General features: G+C 42.2%; 1 protein-coding gene across 2 annotated transcripts in view; it reads left to right on the top strand.

Moving 5' to 3' along the window:
• CHPT1 (choline phosphotransferase 1) overlaps positions 1 to 21,000 on the top strand; it is a 302,601-nt gene that overhangs the window by 208,128 nt on the left and 73,473 nt on the right. For both annotated transcript variants that reach the window (XM_085653266.1, XM_085653267.1), the window contains exon 8: positions 2,013 to 2,123. In XM_085653266.1, the coding sequence (XP_085509392.1) occupies positions 2,013 to 2,123 (111 nt within the window). The remainder of the gene's footprint in view (positions 1 to 2,012; positions 2,124 to 21,000) is intronic.

Below are 21,000 nucleotides of genomic sequence, written 5' to 3'. Positions count from 1 at the left end.
CTTTGCTCCAGGATTCCAGAGGTGGGAGCCTAGGGTGTGGCTGCCTTGTCGATCCCTTGGCCTCTTCTGTTGCTGTATGCTTTCCATTCTTTTCTCCTTCTTCAGGCATTTGTTGAACGTCCAACAGTTGAAGGCACATGTGATGGCAGTTCTTCCATTTTGGCCTCGAACGTCATGGTTCCCGTTGTTGACGGCTGTGGTGTTGATCCACCTGATGTTGCCTCAGAGGCTCTCTCCTCTCCAGTCCTCAACCGCTGGTCCCGCTGTCCTTGGTGGTCTGGAGGTTGAGCGGCAGACCCTGGAGAAGCTGGGTTTGCCTGCCCACATTCTTTCGTTGGTCCAGGGTTTTCATAGGGGTTCTACTTTCTCATCTTTTCTTCAGTTCTATTTTGATAGCTTTCTTGGGGCTATGCTCTTTCTCCTTTGAAGGATCAGTGGTTGGCTATTCAAGCTTTCAGGGATTCTGTTTCCTTTTCTTTGGATGCCGGGCTTTTGATTATCCAGTTTTTCTGAGTTTTTCTCTCACTTCCCCTGCAGACTACTCTCCTGTCCCTACATTGGGTCTCTCTCTGGTCCCTCACGCTCTTCAGTCCTCTCGTATTTGAGCCTTTGCTTCCAGTGAATTTGATTTTCCTTTCCTTTAAGGTGATTTTCCTATAGCTGTTACATTGGCCAGGAGATTGGGGGAGCTTTCTGCTTTGAGTTTTTCTCCTCCTTCTCTGCGGTTCTCAGAGGATGCTGTGGTTTTACGTTTGGATACCGGCTTTCTCCCTGAGGTTCGGTCTCATTTTCCTTCCTCTCAGGAACTGATAATGCGTCCTTTCTGTCCTTCTCCTTCTCCTGAAAGCAGTTGTTGCACACCCTTGATGTTAGACATGCTTTTTCTGCTTATGAGAACAGAGCTGCTGTTTTTCGTACTTCTGACAGTCTGTTTGTGACTTTTGGTCTTGCGGCGCTTGGGAAGGCGGCTTCAACTCTGGGGCGTTGGATTGAGGGCACTATCTCTTTGGCATATCGGACTTGCCTTGTCCTTCCAATGTCCAGGCGAGGACCTCTAGGGGAAGTGTCGGCTTTGTGGGCCTCTTTCGAGGGCGTACCCTTGGATGTAATCTGTGGTGCGGGGACTTGGGCATCTGAACATATGTTTATCAGTCATTTCCATTTGAATTGTGCTCGCCCTGTTTGTTAGATTTTTGGGAGTTGTGTTTTATAGGCTGTGGTTCCTCCTGTTCCTGTTTGGTCCTAGGGTGTGGCATTTAATCACTATGGTGTGCTTATGTCCTGTGTGGTTTTTGTTGTCTGATGGTATGTCAAAGGCCTGCTGTTTGGGTGTCTGCTTTGGTATACCTCATTTGTTATGACTGGGTCGAGGGACGTAGAGGTAATGGCCTGATTACTTACCTGTAATCCTCATTACTCTTAGTCCTAATCGTCCTCGACCCAGCCATACTTCCCAACCACCCTCCCAGTATCAGCCTTTGTTTTGCTTTAGTATTTCATGAAGTGCTAAGGGTTGGCTATTGTATTGTAGGCCTTTGCATGAGGGTGGGTGGGGTTAGCAAGCGTTTCCTGTGTTTTTTTCTTCTCTGATTTGATAATGCCTGGTTCGAGGACGAGTAGTACTAAGAGTAATGAGGATTACAGGCAAGTAATCAGGGCAGTTCAAATGTATACACTGATTCATTCAAGAGAAGGCGGAATTTTCCGCCCGTCCATAACAAGAGAGTTATATTCTGGTAAAGATCTGACCCCTTCCTTTCATATTTAACAAGTAGAAATTGGGATACATCTGCAAAATAGATGATTTTTTAATGACTCTGAAGGAAGCATCATGCGTTTCATTTGGGGAAACAGATTTTACTTCTGCGAAGAACGTACAATTGGTTCAAATCTTTACAGTACATGTCTTTGAAGATGTCCTATAGTTAGAAACATTTAACTAAATGAGCATTACACTTTGCTTTTTTGCGATTACTTTACATATTTATTTTTAATATGTTTCTTTTTTGCAGATCATTTCCTTGTTGGATTTGCTGAGATATTGCGCTGGTGTCTGCATACAGATTGCTGGTCATCTACAAATACGCGTGTTCAGCATTCCATTTCATCCAGTCCCTGAGCAGGTTGAAACCCATAATGACTGACTAGTGGCCCAGGTGGAGGAGGAGATACACATGGGAGACAAAACCAAGGAAACCACCCCTGTTTCCAGCAATCCAGATGAAGGAGCATTTAATAAACATGAAATCAGTGAAAATCTAGTTGATTTGGGTAACTCTACTGAACCTAAGTAGATCACGTAGAGCTAGAATGAAATAGGAGAAAAAAAACTCACACTTCTTGTGATTAAGCCTTAAAACATTCTAAATTCTTAATTGCCATGCATCATGTAAAGCATTTGTAATAGTTGTCAATAAGTGATGAAACATCATTTTTGCTTTCCTGTAGAAACACTTTAATTACGAACTGCACGAAAAAGTTACTACAGTGAACCAGCAAACATATCTCGGGTAATTAGGTTATATACAGTTTTCTGTTTCATGGATTCGTGTGGCCTTCTGCCCCAGTTTTTATTCAATTCCAAGAGTAGTCTATTTTGCGCAATCTTAAGGTGCCGAAGATAAGAGGGAGTCGCATCGCTTGATGTAAACGCTGTGATATGGAGGCTCAAATTCACAATTTTGCAAGCGTGAGTCATACACACTCGTGGGGAGAAGCCGTACGATCCGGGCTCATATCAACTGCACATTGGTCTAATTAACCCAAAGAGAAAGGGAATTCTGTTTCTGAAAGAATGGGTTCGCACGGGAGGATCTTTGATGCCAAAATAAAACCACCGGGTCCGGAACTGAAACAGTAACTGAATTAAGGGTGGGCCCACCAGGCAGAAGGGCTGGGGAACAGAAGCTCTGTGACATGCGACCCAAAGGTGGTTAATAGTCGATGGCTGGTCTTGGATTAAGAGAGAACGACAACTAACTAGAGGAAAAGTAGTAGGTGTTTTTTAGATTCGAATAAAACGACGTCCTCGAAACATAACCGTCAAGCTTTTTCCACGAGTTAGCTTTAGAATTGTGACAGTGACACAAATATATCAGTGCACTGCATTGTGATTAGTAGCCTCCAGTTGTAAAATCTCTTTGGGTAGTTTGCTATGTTTTCTTTGAAGATGTAGAGCAACGCAGTAAGAGGAAAGGAACACTTCAGCTGAAAACTAGAGAGTGCAAGACTCCCCTTGACATAAAGAGCTCTGAAACAGTACCATCAAAGTGAACCATTTGTAAACTATATAATCTGTGCACAAAACTCAGTCTCACACTGGAACAAAAGAAGATAGGTTATTGTATCATAGATCTGTTTGGATTCACTGAACTTTCAAAGAGAGCTCATAAGATACAACTCTGCAGAAAAAAATGAATATACATTTCAATGTTAGTGCACAGCCAAGATACGGGGTGTATGTCCAGCGTTACAGAAAAAGTAAAGTGTACAAATTGTACTGCGGATAAACATCTTACAAGGGTGTGGGGGGAGGCATCGAGCATCTCTCCCACCATCCTCATGCTCCCCACCATTCTGCATTGAATAATCTAGCTCGAAATGCCCAAATTATGGTTAATGCTGATAGTAGATATTAGACCCAATATGGACCCCTGCGCCTAAAGAGTCTACAGGAAAGTAAATTGAATAATGTAACACATACATGTTATCGGAATGAATATATTAATGACAAAATGTTATGTTTTGCGTGGCAATTTGTGTTTTTTAATCGAATTGAGGAAACATGACCAAAAGTCTCTTCTCCTTCAAATGGGCACACTAATTAACTATTATTACTGCAAGGATAAATGCTAGTCTTGTAAGTTAATGCAAAACGGCACGCTACCTAACAACCATTTCTATTTTTTATACATCCAATGAAAGTATTTATGATGATTTATGGAATTATTTTGACTAAAGCATTGTAAAATATATTTGTGTTTATTAATGAATTATATGTAAATTCTTGTACGTATGCCATACACTTTGAGCATTCTTCTAGAAATAGCATGTTATTTCCAAATGGTGGTTGCATCATGATGGCTTTATGCCGACCCCCAAATCCTGCTGGTCTAGGTATTTGTGCCTTTGTAGGTACAAGGTGGGGCAATTCAAATGTTACCCTTTTTCTTTTTTAAATGAAACTTTTAAATGGGCAGGGCACAATTATCTTGCAAAATGCATGAGGTGGCAAGACCTACTCCACATGACTTGCCATGGTATATAAACATCCACCTACCCATCTTCTATGACTGGCCTATCAATGATGGTGAGCTGCCATGCACAGCACTCGATGTTGTATGAAGTTTTGAACTGAGTAGGGTTGGGCTGACCCATAACGCCCTGCAGAAGAGATTTAGCCATCAAGTATATTTACAAGACAGTGACACTCTGCTGGGAGAAAATATTTGATTTCAACTGTTAACAAATGTTGAGAGAACTAAAGAATAAAAAAAAGCCCAAATACTAATTTGTAAAACAGTACCTTTCAAATGGAAAAAGTTTTTGTGGGCGACCAAGGTAAATGTTAATGGCAAGACCACTTAATAATTCTCTCATTGGAGTCAAAATATTCAACATACAGCTATGGAAATGTGCTATCACCATTATACATCATCTATAGCTTGCTGATATATTGAGAACTGACTCCATATCGAGCATTATATATTCTGCAGATGTAATTATGTTTAGGTTTTAACAATTTGTTCTAAGAGAACTGTAAATAAATTATTTGTAGTTTGAGTCTACCTGTTTCTGTCTATTTAAATGTCTGTAAACTTCGTTACTTAATTGCACAGATTTCATATCATTGGTGCATTATTCTTCGAAAGGCATTTTCTATTCTGTCTAATACAAGACATTTTAATTTAACATGTTTTGCTTAAAACTAAATAATGTTATTTTAATATCAGAAAACCTGCACATATGCGTATGCTTACCCCATTCAGCATCAGGATAATAGGACACCTCAGGACCAATGCGGTATTTCAAAATTTACCCATAACATTGTTCAAAAGTATTTGCCTTCTTTGTCTTGTTTGGTGCCGTGACAATTTAATCATTGTTCCCTGTATTATCGGAGGTATTTATTGGTGCAACACTCATTGGCACTTTATTTGCACAGACAAGATGTAAGGCAGATTTGCAAAATATATTAACAGAATGTAACTGTACTTTGTTGTGTTTCTTAGACAGAGAAACATACATTTTAGAACACACAAATTGTCCTACATTTTCCAGTTTTATGGTAGTTGTGGTCTGACTTACACATATCGGCAACTAATAGCTGAAACGGTAAACAGACAAATTATCTAGTTTAAATTATCGACCTACCAGAACATCGATGTTGAAATATCGTCATGCCAGAATATCGTTGACAAGAATATCGAGTTGAAGGGAAGAAATATCGTTTTTTTAAATATCGATGTTAAAAATGTTTTTTTAGTTAGTGTTATGTATGTTAGTATTTAATTTAAATATGTGTTTCTATATTTTTGTGCAGGTATTGGTTTTGTATTTTAATATATGTGTTAAATTTGTATAAGTTAATAATTTGTTTTAAACAACATTTTGCTTTTTAGTTCCGTAGCGGGTTGTGGGTTTATAGGGGAATAGGGTGGGAAGTAATTTAATTATAATATATTTATTAATCATTTTTAGAAGCTATTCATTATTTTTTAATTAAATGTTGCATTTTATTTCCCTTGTGGGTTTATAGGGGAATAAGGTGGGAAGTGATTTAATTATTGATTATTTTGTATTAATTAATATTTATGCATCTAATACTTTATATTGTTAATTGTGGTAATTAATGTAATATTAATGATTCATTAATTGGTTATTAATATTTAATTGTTAAATATGTTAATTGTCTCCTTTTCTAGTAGTGGGTTGTGGGTTTATAAGGGAGTGGGGTGGGAAGTAATTTAATTATAATTAATTAATGTGTTTATTAATTCATATTTGTGTTTAATTTTATATTGTTAAATGTAGTTATTAATGTATTAATAATTATTAATAAATAATTGTTAATTGTGCCTTTTTTAAAGAGTTTGTGCGTTGATAGGGAAGTAGGGTGGGAAGTAATTTAATTTTAATAACTTTTTTTTTATTAATAATTTAAAGTTATTTTATAGTGTTAATTGTGTGAACTAATTTATTAGTGATTGATTTTAATTTGCTTGTTAATTGTTAGTTAATTGTCAATTAATTATGTTAATTTTGTCATGTTTTACAATATTGGTGGTGTCGTTTATAGGGGAATATGGTGGGAGGTAAATTATTTTTGAATAATAATTTATTTGTTAATAAATGTTAATTATTTTGCTGGAGTGGGAATACTAAATTATTCCCCTCCGCTATCCAACACTTTCCCTACTGTTGCATTTGCTGGAGTGGAAATAGTAAATTATTCCCCTCCGCTATCCAACACTTTCCTACTGTTGCACTCGCTGGAGTGGGAATGGTCATTTTTACCCACCCGCTATCCAACACTTTCCCTACTGTTGCACTCACTGGAGTGGGAATAGTAATTTTTACCTACCCTCTATCCAACACTTTCCCTACTGTTGCAATCACTGGAGTGGGAACAGCAATTCCCCCCCCTCCCCCCCGGCTATCCAACACTTTCCTACTGTTGCACCTACTGGAGTGGGAATAGTAATTTTTACCCCTCCACTATCCAACAATTTCCCTACTGTTACACTTGTTGGAGTGGGAATAGTAATTTTTACCCCTCCACTATCCAACAATTTCCCTACTGTTACACTTGTTGGAGTGGGAATATTTATTTTTACTTCCCCGCTATCCAACACTTTCCCTGCTGATGAACGCACTGGAGTGGGAATAGTAATTTTTACTCACCCGCTATCCAACACTTTCCCTACTGTTGCACTTGCTGGAGTGAGAATAGTAATTTTTACCCTCCCGCTATCCAACACTTTTACTACTGTTGTACTCACTGTAGTGGGAACAGTAATTTTAACCTATGCGCTATCCAACACTTTCCCAACTTTTACACTCGTTGGAGTGGGAATAGTAATTTTTACCTCCCCGTTATCCAACACTTTCCCTACTGTTGCACTCACTGGAGTGGGAATAGTAATTTTTACCCCTCCGCTATCCAACACTTTCCCTACTTTTGTACTAAATTATTATTTAAAATTGTATTAATATTTTATATATTAAAATTATAATATATATTTTTTTATTTATAATATTTGTTACAGGTGTTTGTGTATATATATTTAATTGTATTTTGTGATATATTTCTAATATGTTCTAATTAGATAAAAATATTTATTAAATATTTTAAAGTAAATATATATATTAAATTACAAATCTGTATGTTTATCTTTTTAATTAAATATAATATTTATAAATTGTTACATTTACAAATAAAATGAAAATATTTTTTTAAGTTAATATTATTTTTACCTTATTTTACAATATTTTTTCAACATTTAAAAAAAACCCGATATATTTAGCTTTGATATTTTAAACAACGATATTTTTTTTCAATATTTTTGTACTTACCATGTTGTAGATAGGATGTCGATATTCTGGACGTCGATATTCTTTACATCAATATTCTTGACACGATATTCTGGTTGGTCGATATTGTCGTCGATATTATGTCAGTGATCCAGCTGAAACACAGGTTATGTAAAGCATTTTCCATTGCTAAATATAATTGCCAACGGTGATTAGGACAAAAAAATATGTTTTCAAGATTTTGCGCATTCTGAATAATCTGCCACCTTCTGTTTGGTTGACCAAAAGACCTTCTGAAAATTGGTTTCCTTTATCATTGAAATTTTTTGCTAGAAGTTTGCAAATTCTATAATAATTTCTGCGTTTCTAACAAAGAAACGCCACATCAAATGAAAAAGAGTTCACATATGCTTTCCTCTAAGTCTCCTGTTTATACCGATACTAGATGTGTTGGTTTCCAGGTGGTAATACAGAAGTAACTTAACAATTGAGGGATTATAAAATTACCATAGCTCACTTTGCCACTGGATTCAGCCTAGCCTGGCTGACCTAAACCAGTCCAGGATGCTTGTTTCCGGTTAAGGAAAGACCTGGCTTGGCAGTTGGGGCTGGGCTGTTCCCATGAGGCACAGGGTCAAGACTGCTTTGCATATAGCTGGGTTGGAACTGAGGTGGCGAAGTGAGCCAAAGAACGATGATGGATTCAACCCAGATCTGTGACTGGGGGTAAGTATCTGAAAGGTTTCAGCGCTCCGTCCATCATCTCCTTGTGTCTGCATTATAAAATTACCTGACATAGTAAAGGTGGTTTGATGGTTCTTAGGTCACATACATCTACTCTGTAATTTGGGCAGCATAGCAAAGTAACAATTACCAGGCTCTGTACACCATAATGAACTAGTCAGAGGGGCCACCGCTCCCTCTAATAGGGTTGCCAAATTATCTGGAAATAGCCTTTCTGTTTATCCTTTTGACTATCTTCATTGCCATAGCTTGGTCAAAAATATTAGGGGAGTGTGAGCCTGAAATATTCCAACAAGCAACAGACTGCCCAACAGAAAAGTACATGTGGTAGACTTGGGCATGATTTGGGGTGAGTGGAGTTAGGGCAATTAGTTTGTAGCTCAAACAACAATTAAGAAATATTCTTAGGAGCATTAATATACAAATAATAGTAAAAAAAATGATGGAGAATATAATATGCCAAGCACATTACATAGTACTGTGTTTACAAAGAGGTACAATGTAATTTCACAATGATGTTGGCTACACTAGTACATTGTGTTACTTCTGTACTATTTTGAGTATTTGGCCTGGGTCACTAAACTGTGCATTTCTTCAACTGGGTTCTATAAAGTGGGAACATTCGGGAGATTCAGAGGTGCACTGAATCCCACAGAAAGAAATGCAGCAACTACAAATAACCTCTACTCCTCAGAGGATTCATCCTGAGGTTGGTACATGAGACCTCAGTGAGCCAAGAGATACTAGCTGACACCCAGCTAGAAACCCCCCAATGGCGCTACTGTGCGCAGAGATGGGTAGAGGCCACATAGTGGAGATGGGCTGCCACAGCACCGGGTCCTGACATCCATTGCCATATAGGATGTGTTTTAATACCCTCTGGCAGGGTTTTTTTGTTTTGTTTGGGTGTTCTGATTGACGTATATTCTTTTGGAACTTTGTAGAACCCTATACTGTTATTGACTCTACATGTCACACCAACATTGTGAACCGGGTGGGAGGTAAGAAAGGACGGTGATGTAGTGCTAGGCATGATGAACCACAGCTGTTAAAATCAATAAAATTTTGCCCAAAAAAAGTATAAATTATGTCTGATCTCTGATGCCCTCAGTCAACTTCCACCATCTCCTGTTGAAAAGCTAGGTATTCCCCAAGGCATTCAGTCAATCAATCAATCAGGGTCGGTAAACCTCAACTACTCACCCGTGAGGGTCTGAAGGCACTGAGGAGGACGGTGGGTGGCTCAGTTGAGTGCTGGGCTCATCTGAAGAGCCAGGTCTAGAGGTCCTTCCTGAACTGCACAGTGTGAGAGATTGCCGGAGGGTGAGAGTGTTCCAGGCTTTGGCTGTGAGGTAGGAGAAGGACTCTCTTCCTGTTCTGGTCCTGTTGATAAGTGAGACGGGGGCCAGAGAGAGCTGGGCTGAGCAGAAATGTCTTTTGGGTGTGTGGAAGGAGAGGCAGCTATTCAGGTATGCAGGTTCGGGTTTGTGAAGGGCCTTGTATGCGTGGGTGAGGAGTTTGAAGGTTATTTCTTCGACTGGAAGCCATTGGAGGTCCTGGAGGTGTTGAGTGACGTGACTGCGACGGGGGATGTCGAAGATCAGTCTGGCTGCGGCATTATGGACATTCTGGAGTTTGTGAAGGAGTTTCTTGTTGATTCTGGCATAGAGAGCATTGCTGTATCCCTGTCTGCTGCTGATGAGTGCGTGCGTGACAGGTTTTCTGATTGTGGTTGGGATCCATGTGAAAGTCTTTTGTAGCATGCGGAGGGTGTTGAAGTAGGTCGAGGGCACGGCGTTGTTCCTTGTGAGGGATGACTCCAGTATGATGCCGAGTTTTTGTTCGTGGTCCGTCGGGGTGGGGGATTTCCGAGGGCGGAGGGCCACCAGGACTCGTCCCATGCAGAGGAGGTGGAGCCAAGAATGAGGACGTCTGTCTTTTCTGAATTGAGTTTCAGGCAGCTGTTCTTCATTCAGGTGGCGACGTCTTTCATCCCTTCTTGAAAGTTGTGTTTGGTGATGTTGGGTTCCTTGGTGAGGTAGAGGATCAGCTGGGTGTTGTCGGCATAAGAGACGATGTTGAGCCTGTGGTTCCTGACGATGGTTACTAGGGGGGCCATGTAGACATTAAAAAGAGTGGGGCTGAAGGAGTAGCCCTGGGGCACTCCACAGTTGGTCTCTGTTGGTTCTGAGAGGTAGGGAGGGAGTCTGACCCGCTGAGTTCTGCCAGTGAGGAAGGAGCGTATTCAGTTGAGGGCCGTGGTGTGAATGCCTGCGTCGTGGTGAAAAGGGTGCAATGGTAGACGGTGTTGAATGTAGCTGAGAGGTCCAGGAGGATGAGGGCTGCCGTTTCGCCCTGGTTGAGGAGGTAGCAGTCAACATAGTTGTATTTGAAGACAGGACAGTGGACTGTTCTCTTCCCTGAACTCAAACTTGTTATGGGCAGGCCCCATTTAAGGTAGGCTAGTCAGTCAGCAAAGGGCCAGGAGAATAGTGGATGATGATTGATGGTGATGTTGTCCACTCCAGGCCCATTCCTTGACACAGCAATGTAGCGCATGTAGGACAAGGAGAGTACACCTAGCACTAGCCTTGGTGTAGCAAAAGTAGCCCTGGTTGATGGGGGCAGCAACAACAGGCTTAGATCAACCTAGTCCAGGCCCAGTAACAGTAGCATACTGGTGGTACAAAAAATCTTTCTGGGGGTAAATCAGAAATATTTGTTAAAGATTTTGCTTGGTAAAAATTGTGAGATAGTAGCAAAAGCTGCACAATACCTAGCAGTATGTAACAGCGTAACACACCCAAAACACCAGGGATAACAGGAGGGATTAAAAGTAGCACAATTTGTTAATGAGCTGTATGCTCTTAAAAGGCACTTGATAACATTTCCAGTACTTCCAAGGAGTACCATGTAAGCTTGACCCTCCCTGGAAGTGTTGTAGATTAATTTGTCCTGAGCTCATTTTCAGAAATTGTTGATAGAAAGGTGCAATTTTCAGCAGAATTTCTAAAAAGCTACAAGTGATAGGGCAATGAACCTTGTATTTTATGAGCGCTATCAGGTACCTTAGCATTTAACTATATTTATACAGTTTGATTCTTTGTTGCACCTTCCAGATTCTCAATTATATGTTTGTAACTGAGAATCTTCTTGAAAGGGGCAGAATAGCAAAGAATTCACTATCTGGAAATCTCAGGCAGTACAGGAGGCCTAGAGCACCATCACACGCATCCATAGCAGACCAGTTACATTATTCTCGCATGGTATGGGTTCTAAAAGATGATAAATAAGTGCCACTGAGTGGTGCATTACTACAAATCGTCCAGCAGACCTTTCATTCCATCTGCATTTAAGCTGATACATGAAGGGTTCCTCATTCCACAATAAAATGTCCATGCATGCAACTTTAAATAGGAGTTTTCACCACTCAGAGGTTAGACATCTGCTACAGCGTACATCTGAAAATCTAAGACTGTGGTAGCTCAATGACCTGTTATGTTATGTAGATTTATACAGTGTACTATCACCCGGGAGGGTATCTTGGCACCAAGCAGGTGTGAGCGCATCCAAACTTAAGGTCTAGTGGAACTACTCAAAAAGACAGCTTCTTGCAGTGTTCAAGAAGGGAGGAGGAGGATTTTATGTGTAGTGGCAGATCGTTCCTAGCTTTAGGACTGATACAGGAGAAAATTTGACCGCCAGATCTGGTTTTCCTTATTAGTAGAATGTGTAGGAGTCCGGACAAGTGGAGTTGTCTAGAAGATTTGTAAAAGCTGATGCGATTTTTAAGGTATGCTGGGCCAGTGTTATGTAGTGCCTTGAAAGTGTGTGAGAGGAGTTTGAATTGTGCTAATTTGTGCATGGGGAGCCTGTGGTGCTCCTTCTGGTGTTGTGTGATGTGAGTGAAGCGTTGGAGGTTGAGAATGTTTCTGGCCACTAAGTTCTGAATGGTCAGGAGCTTTCTGGTGAGATTTTTTGTTTTCATCCTGGCATAAAAGGTGTTCCTGTAGTCCAGTTTGCTGTAGACGAGGGCATGCGTGACGGTTCTCCGGGTGCTGATTGGGAGCCATTTGAGAATCTTCCTCAACATCTTCAGAGTGTGGAAGCATATAGCGGTGACGTCGTGGTCTTAGGATGTTATGTCGAGTTTGCTGATGATGATAATCCAGAGGTACTTGGAAATGGGGTGGTGGGTGACAGTCCTTGCTCTGTTGCCCACTGGCCCTACAGTGAAGTGCTCTTACCGAAAAACGCAATTTTGGTCTTGTTGGTGTTCATCTTTAGACAGTTTGTCTTCATCCAGTTTGAGATTTCAGTCATTCAGACATTGATCTTGATCTGTGTACTGGCTGTCTTATCCGTGAAGGAGAGAATGAGTTGCAAGTCGTCAGCATAGGAAAGGACGTTGATGTTGTGAGTTTGGATGATGGATGCTGGTTAGAGGGATCATGTATGCATTGAAGAGAGTCTGGCTCAGGGAGGATCCTTGCAGACCTCCACAAATGAGGTTGCGATCGTCCGAGGTGTATGATGTCAGGATGACTGATTCCAATCAGGAAGGAGCAGATCTATTACAGTACTTGTCCTTCGATTCCAAAATGGTGTAGGTGTTGGATAAGAATGTGGTGGGTGGCCTTGTCATATGCTGCAGAGGTCCAGGAGGATGAGAGCCGCTGTCAAGTGTCATGTGGAGGTCATCTGTAACGGCAATAAGGGCAGTTCCTGTGCTGTGGTTAGGTATGAAGCCACTTAGTGGTGTTGAGGAGCTTGTGGTCATTTAGGTATTCAGTGAGGTGCATGTTGATTTTATTTTTAAGACCTTGGCTGGGTGTGGTAGCAGGGTGATCGATCTGTATTTGCTGAGCATTGTAGGGTCCACTGAGGGTTTCTTCAGCAATGGGAAGTCAGTTGCGTGTTTCCAAATGTCTGTGTAGGTCACAAAAGAGGTGGAGGCAATAGGAGGAGTGTGATCATGGCGCGGATCAGTTGTAGTCCCCTGGAATAGCAAAACGGGGCACTTCATGGTGGCGGCAAATACTGTTGGGGTGATGGGCCATGTGGTTAGCATTGAATCTTTGGATAAGATCCAGAGGCATTTGTCGAAGTGTGTGAGATCCCGTTGTGTGCTGATGTTGATGTAAATAGCGGTGATTTGGTTCCTGAAGAATTGTTGCAGGGGTCCTGCGAGAGGGTGATTGAATTAGAGGCAGCGATAGTGAGATGAAATCTTTCACAATGGAGAAAATGTATTTGCTTTTGTTGGTGCTGGCATCTATGCGGTCTGCCAGAGTGACATGTTTGGTGGCCCAGATCGTTTGATGGTAGCATCTAGTGTATTATAACATGCTCCAGTCTGCATTGTCCTGGCTCATTCTCCATTTGCCCTCCAGTTGGTTGCAGTGACGTATCTTCAATCTGAGTTGCTCTGTGTACCAACTGGCCTGGGGTCTAGATCTTGTACTGCTGAATTGGAAGGGTGCCAGGGACTTGGCGCAGGAGTTGATCTGTAGGAAGCTGGCTCTGTATATACTATACCAAAATGAGGTATAGTGTGCACAGGGATTCCCCAGAGGTATAGCAGAGGCTAAATTAGGTATGTACTAACGGATCTCTGTGGTAGTGTGGGCGAGCAGTTAGGCTTATCCAGAGGGTGTGTTAACCATTTATTGTATTCACTCAAACAAGGACTGATACACACATTCAGAGACAGAATCCAGAACAGTTAGGTAAGTATAAAAAGGTATACTTATGTTTTATTTTAGAACCAAGCAGAACTTGGTACAGGTAAGTGAAATATACATGTTCAAGGAAATACAGTTGTGCTTGGAATTACAATCGTTACAGGTTTGAAATCAGTTTAAATGACCCAATAATTAATTTTCATTACGTTTGAATTCCTTTGAGTACTGGGGGTGGTTGTCTAGATACCACACCTTAGGATCCCTAAATACAAGGTAAGTACGACTTTATATACTTTGCAATAGGATTCTTTTTTCTGCATACAATGCAATTCAACACTAAGGGGTCGATTATAATGGTAGACGGATCGCCACCGCCCGCCTCCCTTCCGCCCCCCGCCACATTACGATGGCGGGGGGGACCCTGGCGGACGGAAAGACCGTCTGTCGGTTTTCCGCTGGTTGACTCGTCGACCGGGCGGAATAAGGGCATGACATGGATCATGATGCAGGCGGTCTTTAGCCTTTCCATGGTGGCATTGCCGCCATGGAAAGGCTAGCGGTCCTTGCTGTTGCGGGCCCCCAGGGTGTTGGGGGTTGGGGGGTGCACATGGGGGGTACCTATGGTACCCTCCTGCATTTGCATGTACAACATGGCAGGCACCGCGTGGTGCCTGTCATGTTGTGCATTCAAATGCACAACTTGCATTTTTAACCTTGTGGCGGTGCTGCTGCCAGTGTGGCGGGCGCATCCTAATTTCATTGACGGGACCGCCGCACTTATGGCGGGCGGTCCCTTCAGCAGTTGCGTCCACCCGCCATCGCAATCGACCCCTAAGTCAATTTTTAGGCCCCAAATCGCTTTGCATGGGTTCCTATGGACAGTTTTCTTTTAGCCGTTTCACAGGTAAGTATTTGACGTACGAGGGTGAGTTTTGGGGGTTTAGGACCAAGGTTCCCCTTGGTCTAGATGGACACTCAAGTTGCACCACCAGCGGCACTGGGGCGGCCAAGTGCAGGGGGCCCAATGTTCACCAATGGTGCTAAGGGGGCCTTCGGTTAGGGACTGCTGACAGGCAAGCCACTCTGGTGTGGGAGAAAAGCTCATGGGGTCAAGGTCAGCACTGCATGGGCCAACGACCAGCACAGGAGCTTCACCAAAAGCGCACTGGAGCGGGCGGGTGGAAGTCAGACGTCAGGAATCCTGTGCTTTCCAATGGAAACCTTTGGTTTTTCAAATATACTTCAGGCTCGGACAGAGAGGCTTCCTGAAGGCAACCACTGCTGGAGAGGTAAGTTTAGATTTTGGGGGATGCCTGGACACCGTTGGTTGGGCCACCCAAGGCCGTGGGGCATCGGGTCCAGGGGTGTCTTCAGGCACCTGGTTTTCTTACCTGCTGCAGTCGTGGTCGGTGCCACCCTTCAGGTTGAAGCTGCGGGCGTTGGCTTGAGGGAGGTCGGGGATCACCAAATCCCAGGTCATGATCGCGGTAGACCTTCGTTGAGCCTCTCGAATTCGGGCTGTGGGCATCGGGTACAGAGTTGTGCAGAAAATCGCGGAGTCCCCATAATCCGGATTCTGGTGGCGAGTGTTTGGTTGAGCAAATCCGGTGCTCACAGGAGACAGAGTCTGTAGGAGGTTCGCAAGGCAAGTCCTCTGGGCTCTTGGGGCTGCTGGCTGCTGCACTCGCCGGGGTTCTTGCTGTAGGCAGGTTGTAGACGGGACAGGCTGTTATGGCTGAGGCAATGGCAGTTGTGTCCTCCTCTCCCTGGGTCTTCGGTCCTTCTTCTTTCTTCCTTGAATCTGAGGAGGCAAGGTTCAGGGTTGCCCCCTAACTACTAAATTTAGAAGATTTGAGGGATGTGCAGGTCGAGACCAATGGGTCCCTCCCTTGGGGTGGGTACACCTGCTATTATGCTACCCTCCAGTGGGAGGGGGCATGAGCGTCTTCCTAATTGGCTGAGTCCTCTGATCAAGATGTGCTTCACCTCGCCTCCCCCACCTGAGGTGTGGGGTTAGCAAAGGGGGGGGCACACCTATCTTCCTAGCTTGGATTTCCCACCGACTCTCCCGCCCAAAGTGGGGACCAGAACCGGTGGGAGCCAGTTGCTGGGGGTAGCAAAAGTCAGGGACCGCGTCCAAAGGCGGCAGGCCTTTGAAGCTTCCCCTTTCATGGACCCAGCCTATACTGGGGAGGAAGCATTTCACCTCTGTCCGGGATGGGCTTTGTTTCTGGACCCAGAGAGCGTGGGCTTTCTACCCTTGGGTCCAGAAACCTCTATGGTGGTGGCAAATGGCGGGCAGCCATTCAGGATCCACACTAGGGCTCCTGAACCCACACTAGCATCAGTGTGGATTTAATCATACATACCAACATTTTAGGAGAGGGAAGTGGGAGGTTTTTTTTTAAACCAAAATTGGGAGAATGTCATTTCCCCATGGACTTCCATTGAAAAAAATGCAATTTCAGGCAAGAGACAGCGAAAATAAAGCCATTTTTGGCTTAAAAAATCAGGAGTCTCCCGCCTGAATCGGGTCTATTGGCATGTATGGTTTAATGGGCTGAGAAGTTTGCTACCAAAGTTCCCAGTTTTTAGTAAAGTCATTCTGGAGCTGTGGAGTTTGTAATGACCAACTCCCAGACCATATACTCTTTATGGCTTTACTACACTTACAATGTCTAAGAATAGACTTAGACACTGCACGGGTACAGGGCTCATGTTTCTGTACCCTCACCTTAGGGCTAGTGTACCTTGCTAGAGGGGTGACTTACCTAGGCCACAGGCAGTAGATTGCAGGCATTGCACATAGGGATGTGTGCCATAATGACTCTTCACTTTTCTCTGCTCCAAAACACGTGCCCTGCAGTGGCAGTGTGCTAAGGTGCAGGACCTCTAAGGGTGGCACAATGGGTTCTGCAGCCCTTACAGGCCTTGTTACCCATGGTACCTTTTACAAGGGGCTTGCCTGTGGCCAGGGATGTCAGTTGTGGATCCAAAGGTATAGTCTTTGGAAAGAACAGAGGCCCTGGGAACCTGATTGGCAGGAACCCAGGGCACAGCAAGTCAAGTTGCATCAGATATCAGGCTAAAGTGGGGGGTAACCATGCAAAAAGGGGCACTTTCCTACATGTTCCAATTGTTGAAATTCTTGATGACTTTCGGGAGGCTGACCTGAACCTCAAGAGTCAAACCCCAACTGTCAACCAGGCTACTCTGATTCACACTGGAGAATAACTTTACCATGAAGGAACATGTCACCAAGAAAAACAAGACAACTTGCTACCAGCTTTTCCTACTTAAAAAAATGAAACCATTCCTCTCAGAAAGCTCACCAGCTCTGGACCCACACACATCCGAACTGGAGATGACATAGTGCAAAAAATAATAAACAAGGCATCAGTCCTCTCCATCTGTGAACTCAGGATCTAGCAAAACAACCACATATCTGTAGGAACCAGCCTAACCATGCCTCAATTAAGAAAAGAACTGAAGACATCTCTTTAGAGAAAACTATTTTATGACAGTGTAATTGTCCACTTCTGCTTTTTAAAACTCTCCAGCTCTAAGTACTTGTTAGCTATACCTTTCCAAACAGTGCTCTACTACTCTTTGGCTAGGTTTGCATTATCCAAGCACTGATTGCAAACAGCAGGGAAGTTGGTAATGCAGAGACCCAACTGACGCTGGACTGTGCTGCAGAAATAATAGAGAAATATGCCTCTGTCCAGACTCCCTTGATTCGACTCAGTGAGCCTACCTTTCTTATCCCTGAACCATGTGTACCTTGCAGGCCCAGCTGCCTGAATCATGGATAAGATATTGTGGTGCAGGTAAAAAGGAATACCTGCCGACATCATGCACTGTGTTCTTGTGTGTGCCCCCTATCATTGTTCTCTGTAATGTTTTGTGATGGATCACTGTCCCTGGGACTGTCCAACACACAGTATCTCATCACAGGAGCATCCTGTCCTGAGCCTCGTCACATCGTTCTTTACAGCCGGAGGCAGAGTCAATTTGTGAGGTGACCCAACCAGCCAGTCAGCTGAGGAATAGTCCAGATTGACTGAAACTATTGGGGTGGGTGTTCCACCCCGCACCCTGCACCCCCCACTCACCCCTACCCCTCTATCTTGTACAAGAACAAGGCTCTCCATTTTTTTTTTAATTCTTTATTGGTCTTTTCATATTTTTCCATTTTCTTATATTACATCGCAAAACAGAAATGTCAAGAGCATTATTCCATCCGCATATTACAATATCGCAACAGTACTATTGTGAATCAACTACTCATGTTACAGCAGCTTGCTTTCCAATGTGTGATAAGACACCAACGTATCATAAATAGACCGTCTCTTAAGAACAAGGCTATCCATGGTCAATATGGTGATACGTAGTAGTCCTCTGTGTCATGTAACTGAAGGGATTATCAGCATTTAATGTTTTAGCACCTTTCTGGTCCATACATACATTAATACAAACACAACATATAACCGCAGTTTTTACTTTCAGTTTTTTGAATAGTGGTTTACACCTTCTATATTGCACTGCATATCTTGTTGATAATATTTCTTCCATATTACATTTGTTTCATTACAGAAGAATTCTTAGTAATTAAAATATATAAACCTCTTAAGCCAGGGCATTAGAGTTTGCAGAATCCACTCTATGTTGGCACCAAACAACTGTTTGCCCCAAAATTGAGCATAAAGTGAGTGGAGGTTATAGTTATGAACCTGGAGAAGAAATGTATTATAATATGTTTAAGGCCGAAGAGAATGCGGATTGGAGCAGGGGTGGGATCACAAATGTAGGACCAGGAAGTTTGCAGATGCAATAGTGACCTCTGAGATCTGTGCACAGGTAGGACCTCTTTAGCATCTCAAGAATAAACTACATTTTCAATAGAAAAATTGGAGTGTTTTCATTATGGCTCATTCTGAACCCTGGGGCAGCGGGTGACGAGATGTAGCCCAAACTCCCCCATCACGATCAACTATGTCTGCTTAACCACAGAAACTAGATCTCAGTGAGTGTTCTGGCTGAAGCGCACCATGCTGCCCTCGATGCTAACTCTTCTTGGGAAATTCATTAGAATCTCAGCCTCCAGCCAACAAGAAAAAAATAAAGACAGCTCCTCCAACACTATTGTGTGATAAACCATCCTCTGGCTCTCTCAAAATAGCCAAAGGGAGACAAAAAAGATCAGTTGAGGACATACAAGGACAACTGATGGAACATTAGTATTCTAGAGTGGAATGTTTGGTATAAAAACCATTTGATAAATGTTTCAAAAGAATAGGAGCTATCAAGAATATTCTTCAAGATTTAGCCTCTCAGAGTGAGAAGCACTTGCCATAATGGGCAATAATGAGACTGTATATATAAAAAACTTGATGGCCCGCACTACGAATGTAGTCCAGATGAGTTCTTGTAACCTAGAAATGTCTGTGGGTGACTATTTGATTCAATACAATACTCCCACCAAGGGGACAGCTCTAAATGACATTCAAGTCAACAAGGTGTCCTATAGCTATTTTGTCCCAGTTATTGCTTCCGTAAATGTAACCATTAATCTCCCGTCCGATGTAATACCTACTGTAGTGGTCTTGAGTAATGTTTCCCCCTTACAGGATTGATTGCGGGAGAATTATTGCCAGTTAAAAACAAAGCTATTCGTTGGATGAGTAGATATGTTGATAGGGGAGCCCAGTTAACTCAAAATAATATTATGTTTAAGAGGATGAGTTGGATTGGACTCGGATCAAAAATGTTTTGATAGTGACAGTCTTTTGGTAAACTTAAAACAATTTTGGTGTTGCAGCTTGAATATTGGCTAAATCTTCTGTCAAAAAGAAGTCTGGCTCTGTCATCACTGTGCTGCCGCTGGGATTTTCTTATAGACTCATCATGGTCTTTGCTAACCCCCCTCACTTATCCACTATGAGATCGCAAGGTTATAATGCGGGCCAGTATCAATGGTACAATCCCACTGTGTAACAGGTTTGAGCCTATGAACTGATTGACAAACTGTGATTGACAGTTCACAGACCACTGGTTTGTGCAGTGTTCCTGTGGTAAATCTTGAGTGAGGGGTACTGATATTCATTGTTTTGAGATGAGTCAGAACATAGCGGGTCTTAATAATAAAATTGGATCATAATTGATTTTACTTTATCAGCATTTTATTATGTTTGCAGAAAACATAGGACACCTCAACTAACTTTTGTCTAGATGGATACGTTTTTTTATTTTTTTTAATCGGCTATTCGATCTTACATTGGTAGAGCCAAAGAGGCCTGATTACTTTGATCTCACTTTCGCTCAATGCTAAGCTCATGGAGGTCACTACAGGTTCAGCGAGTATCCAGGTGGTGCAGATCATCTTTGCCAAATCTGTTACTTTGTTATTGATTCATTTTTATAATGCTAATTTATTAGTGCATAATTTGGATGTCTTACAATCATTTTGGGACTGTTTTGATGAACAGAAATCCGGTCTGATTCATAATTTGTTTTTAAGTGATCTTAGCATCCATTTATGTGAAGGAACCTTGTTAGGCCCTAATTCAATTTTGACCTGTCCCCTTAATACTGGTGCATTACAAATGGAACACATACACCAGGGGAAACCTTAAATTATCTCATTCACCAATTTGATCTGTGTATTTTGTTAAAGAAATTAATTATTCAAGGTCTTACCATTATACCCCCTAATTTTACAGTTAATGGCTGTTCCTCTATTACTGATTTTATTTTGTTTCTTCTTCATTGTTTAGATCTTTCTCAAGGTTAAAGATTCCAGACACTGTATTTAGTGATTTGATTAGTATTTCTTTGGGGTGGAGTCAGCCAAGTAAGAGAGACCAAAGTAAAGTAAGCAGTGGGGTGACTTCAGTAGATATGAGGAGAATACAATGGGCTACTATAGTAGCTATGTATTTTCAGGCAAAGTTGATATGTTGTTGTGCCTCAGACCTTGCAATAAGTCTAGAGGTCGAATCGTAGGGCAAAGATATTTTAAGAGCTTTTGCCCTCAATA

The sequence above is a fragment of the Triturus cristatus genome, chromosome 4_1 (genome assembly GCF_964204655.1).
Source record: "Triturus cristatus chromosome 4_1, aTriCri1.1, whole genome shotgun sequence".
NCBI classification, from domain to species: domain Eukaryota; kingdom Metazoa; phylum Chordata; class Amphibia; order Caudata; family Salamandridae; genus Triturus; species Triturus cristatus.
This window is presented reverse-complemented; position numbering and strand designations above follow the sequence as displayed.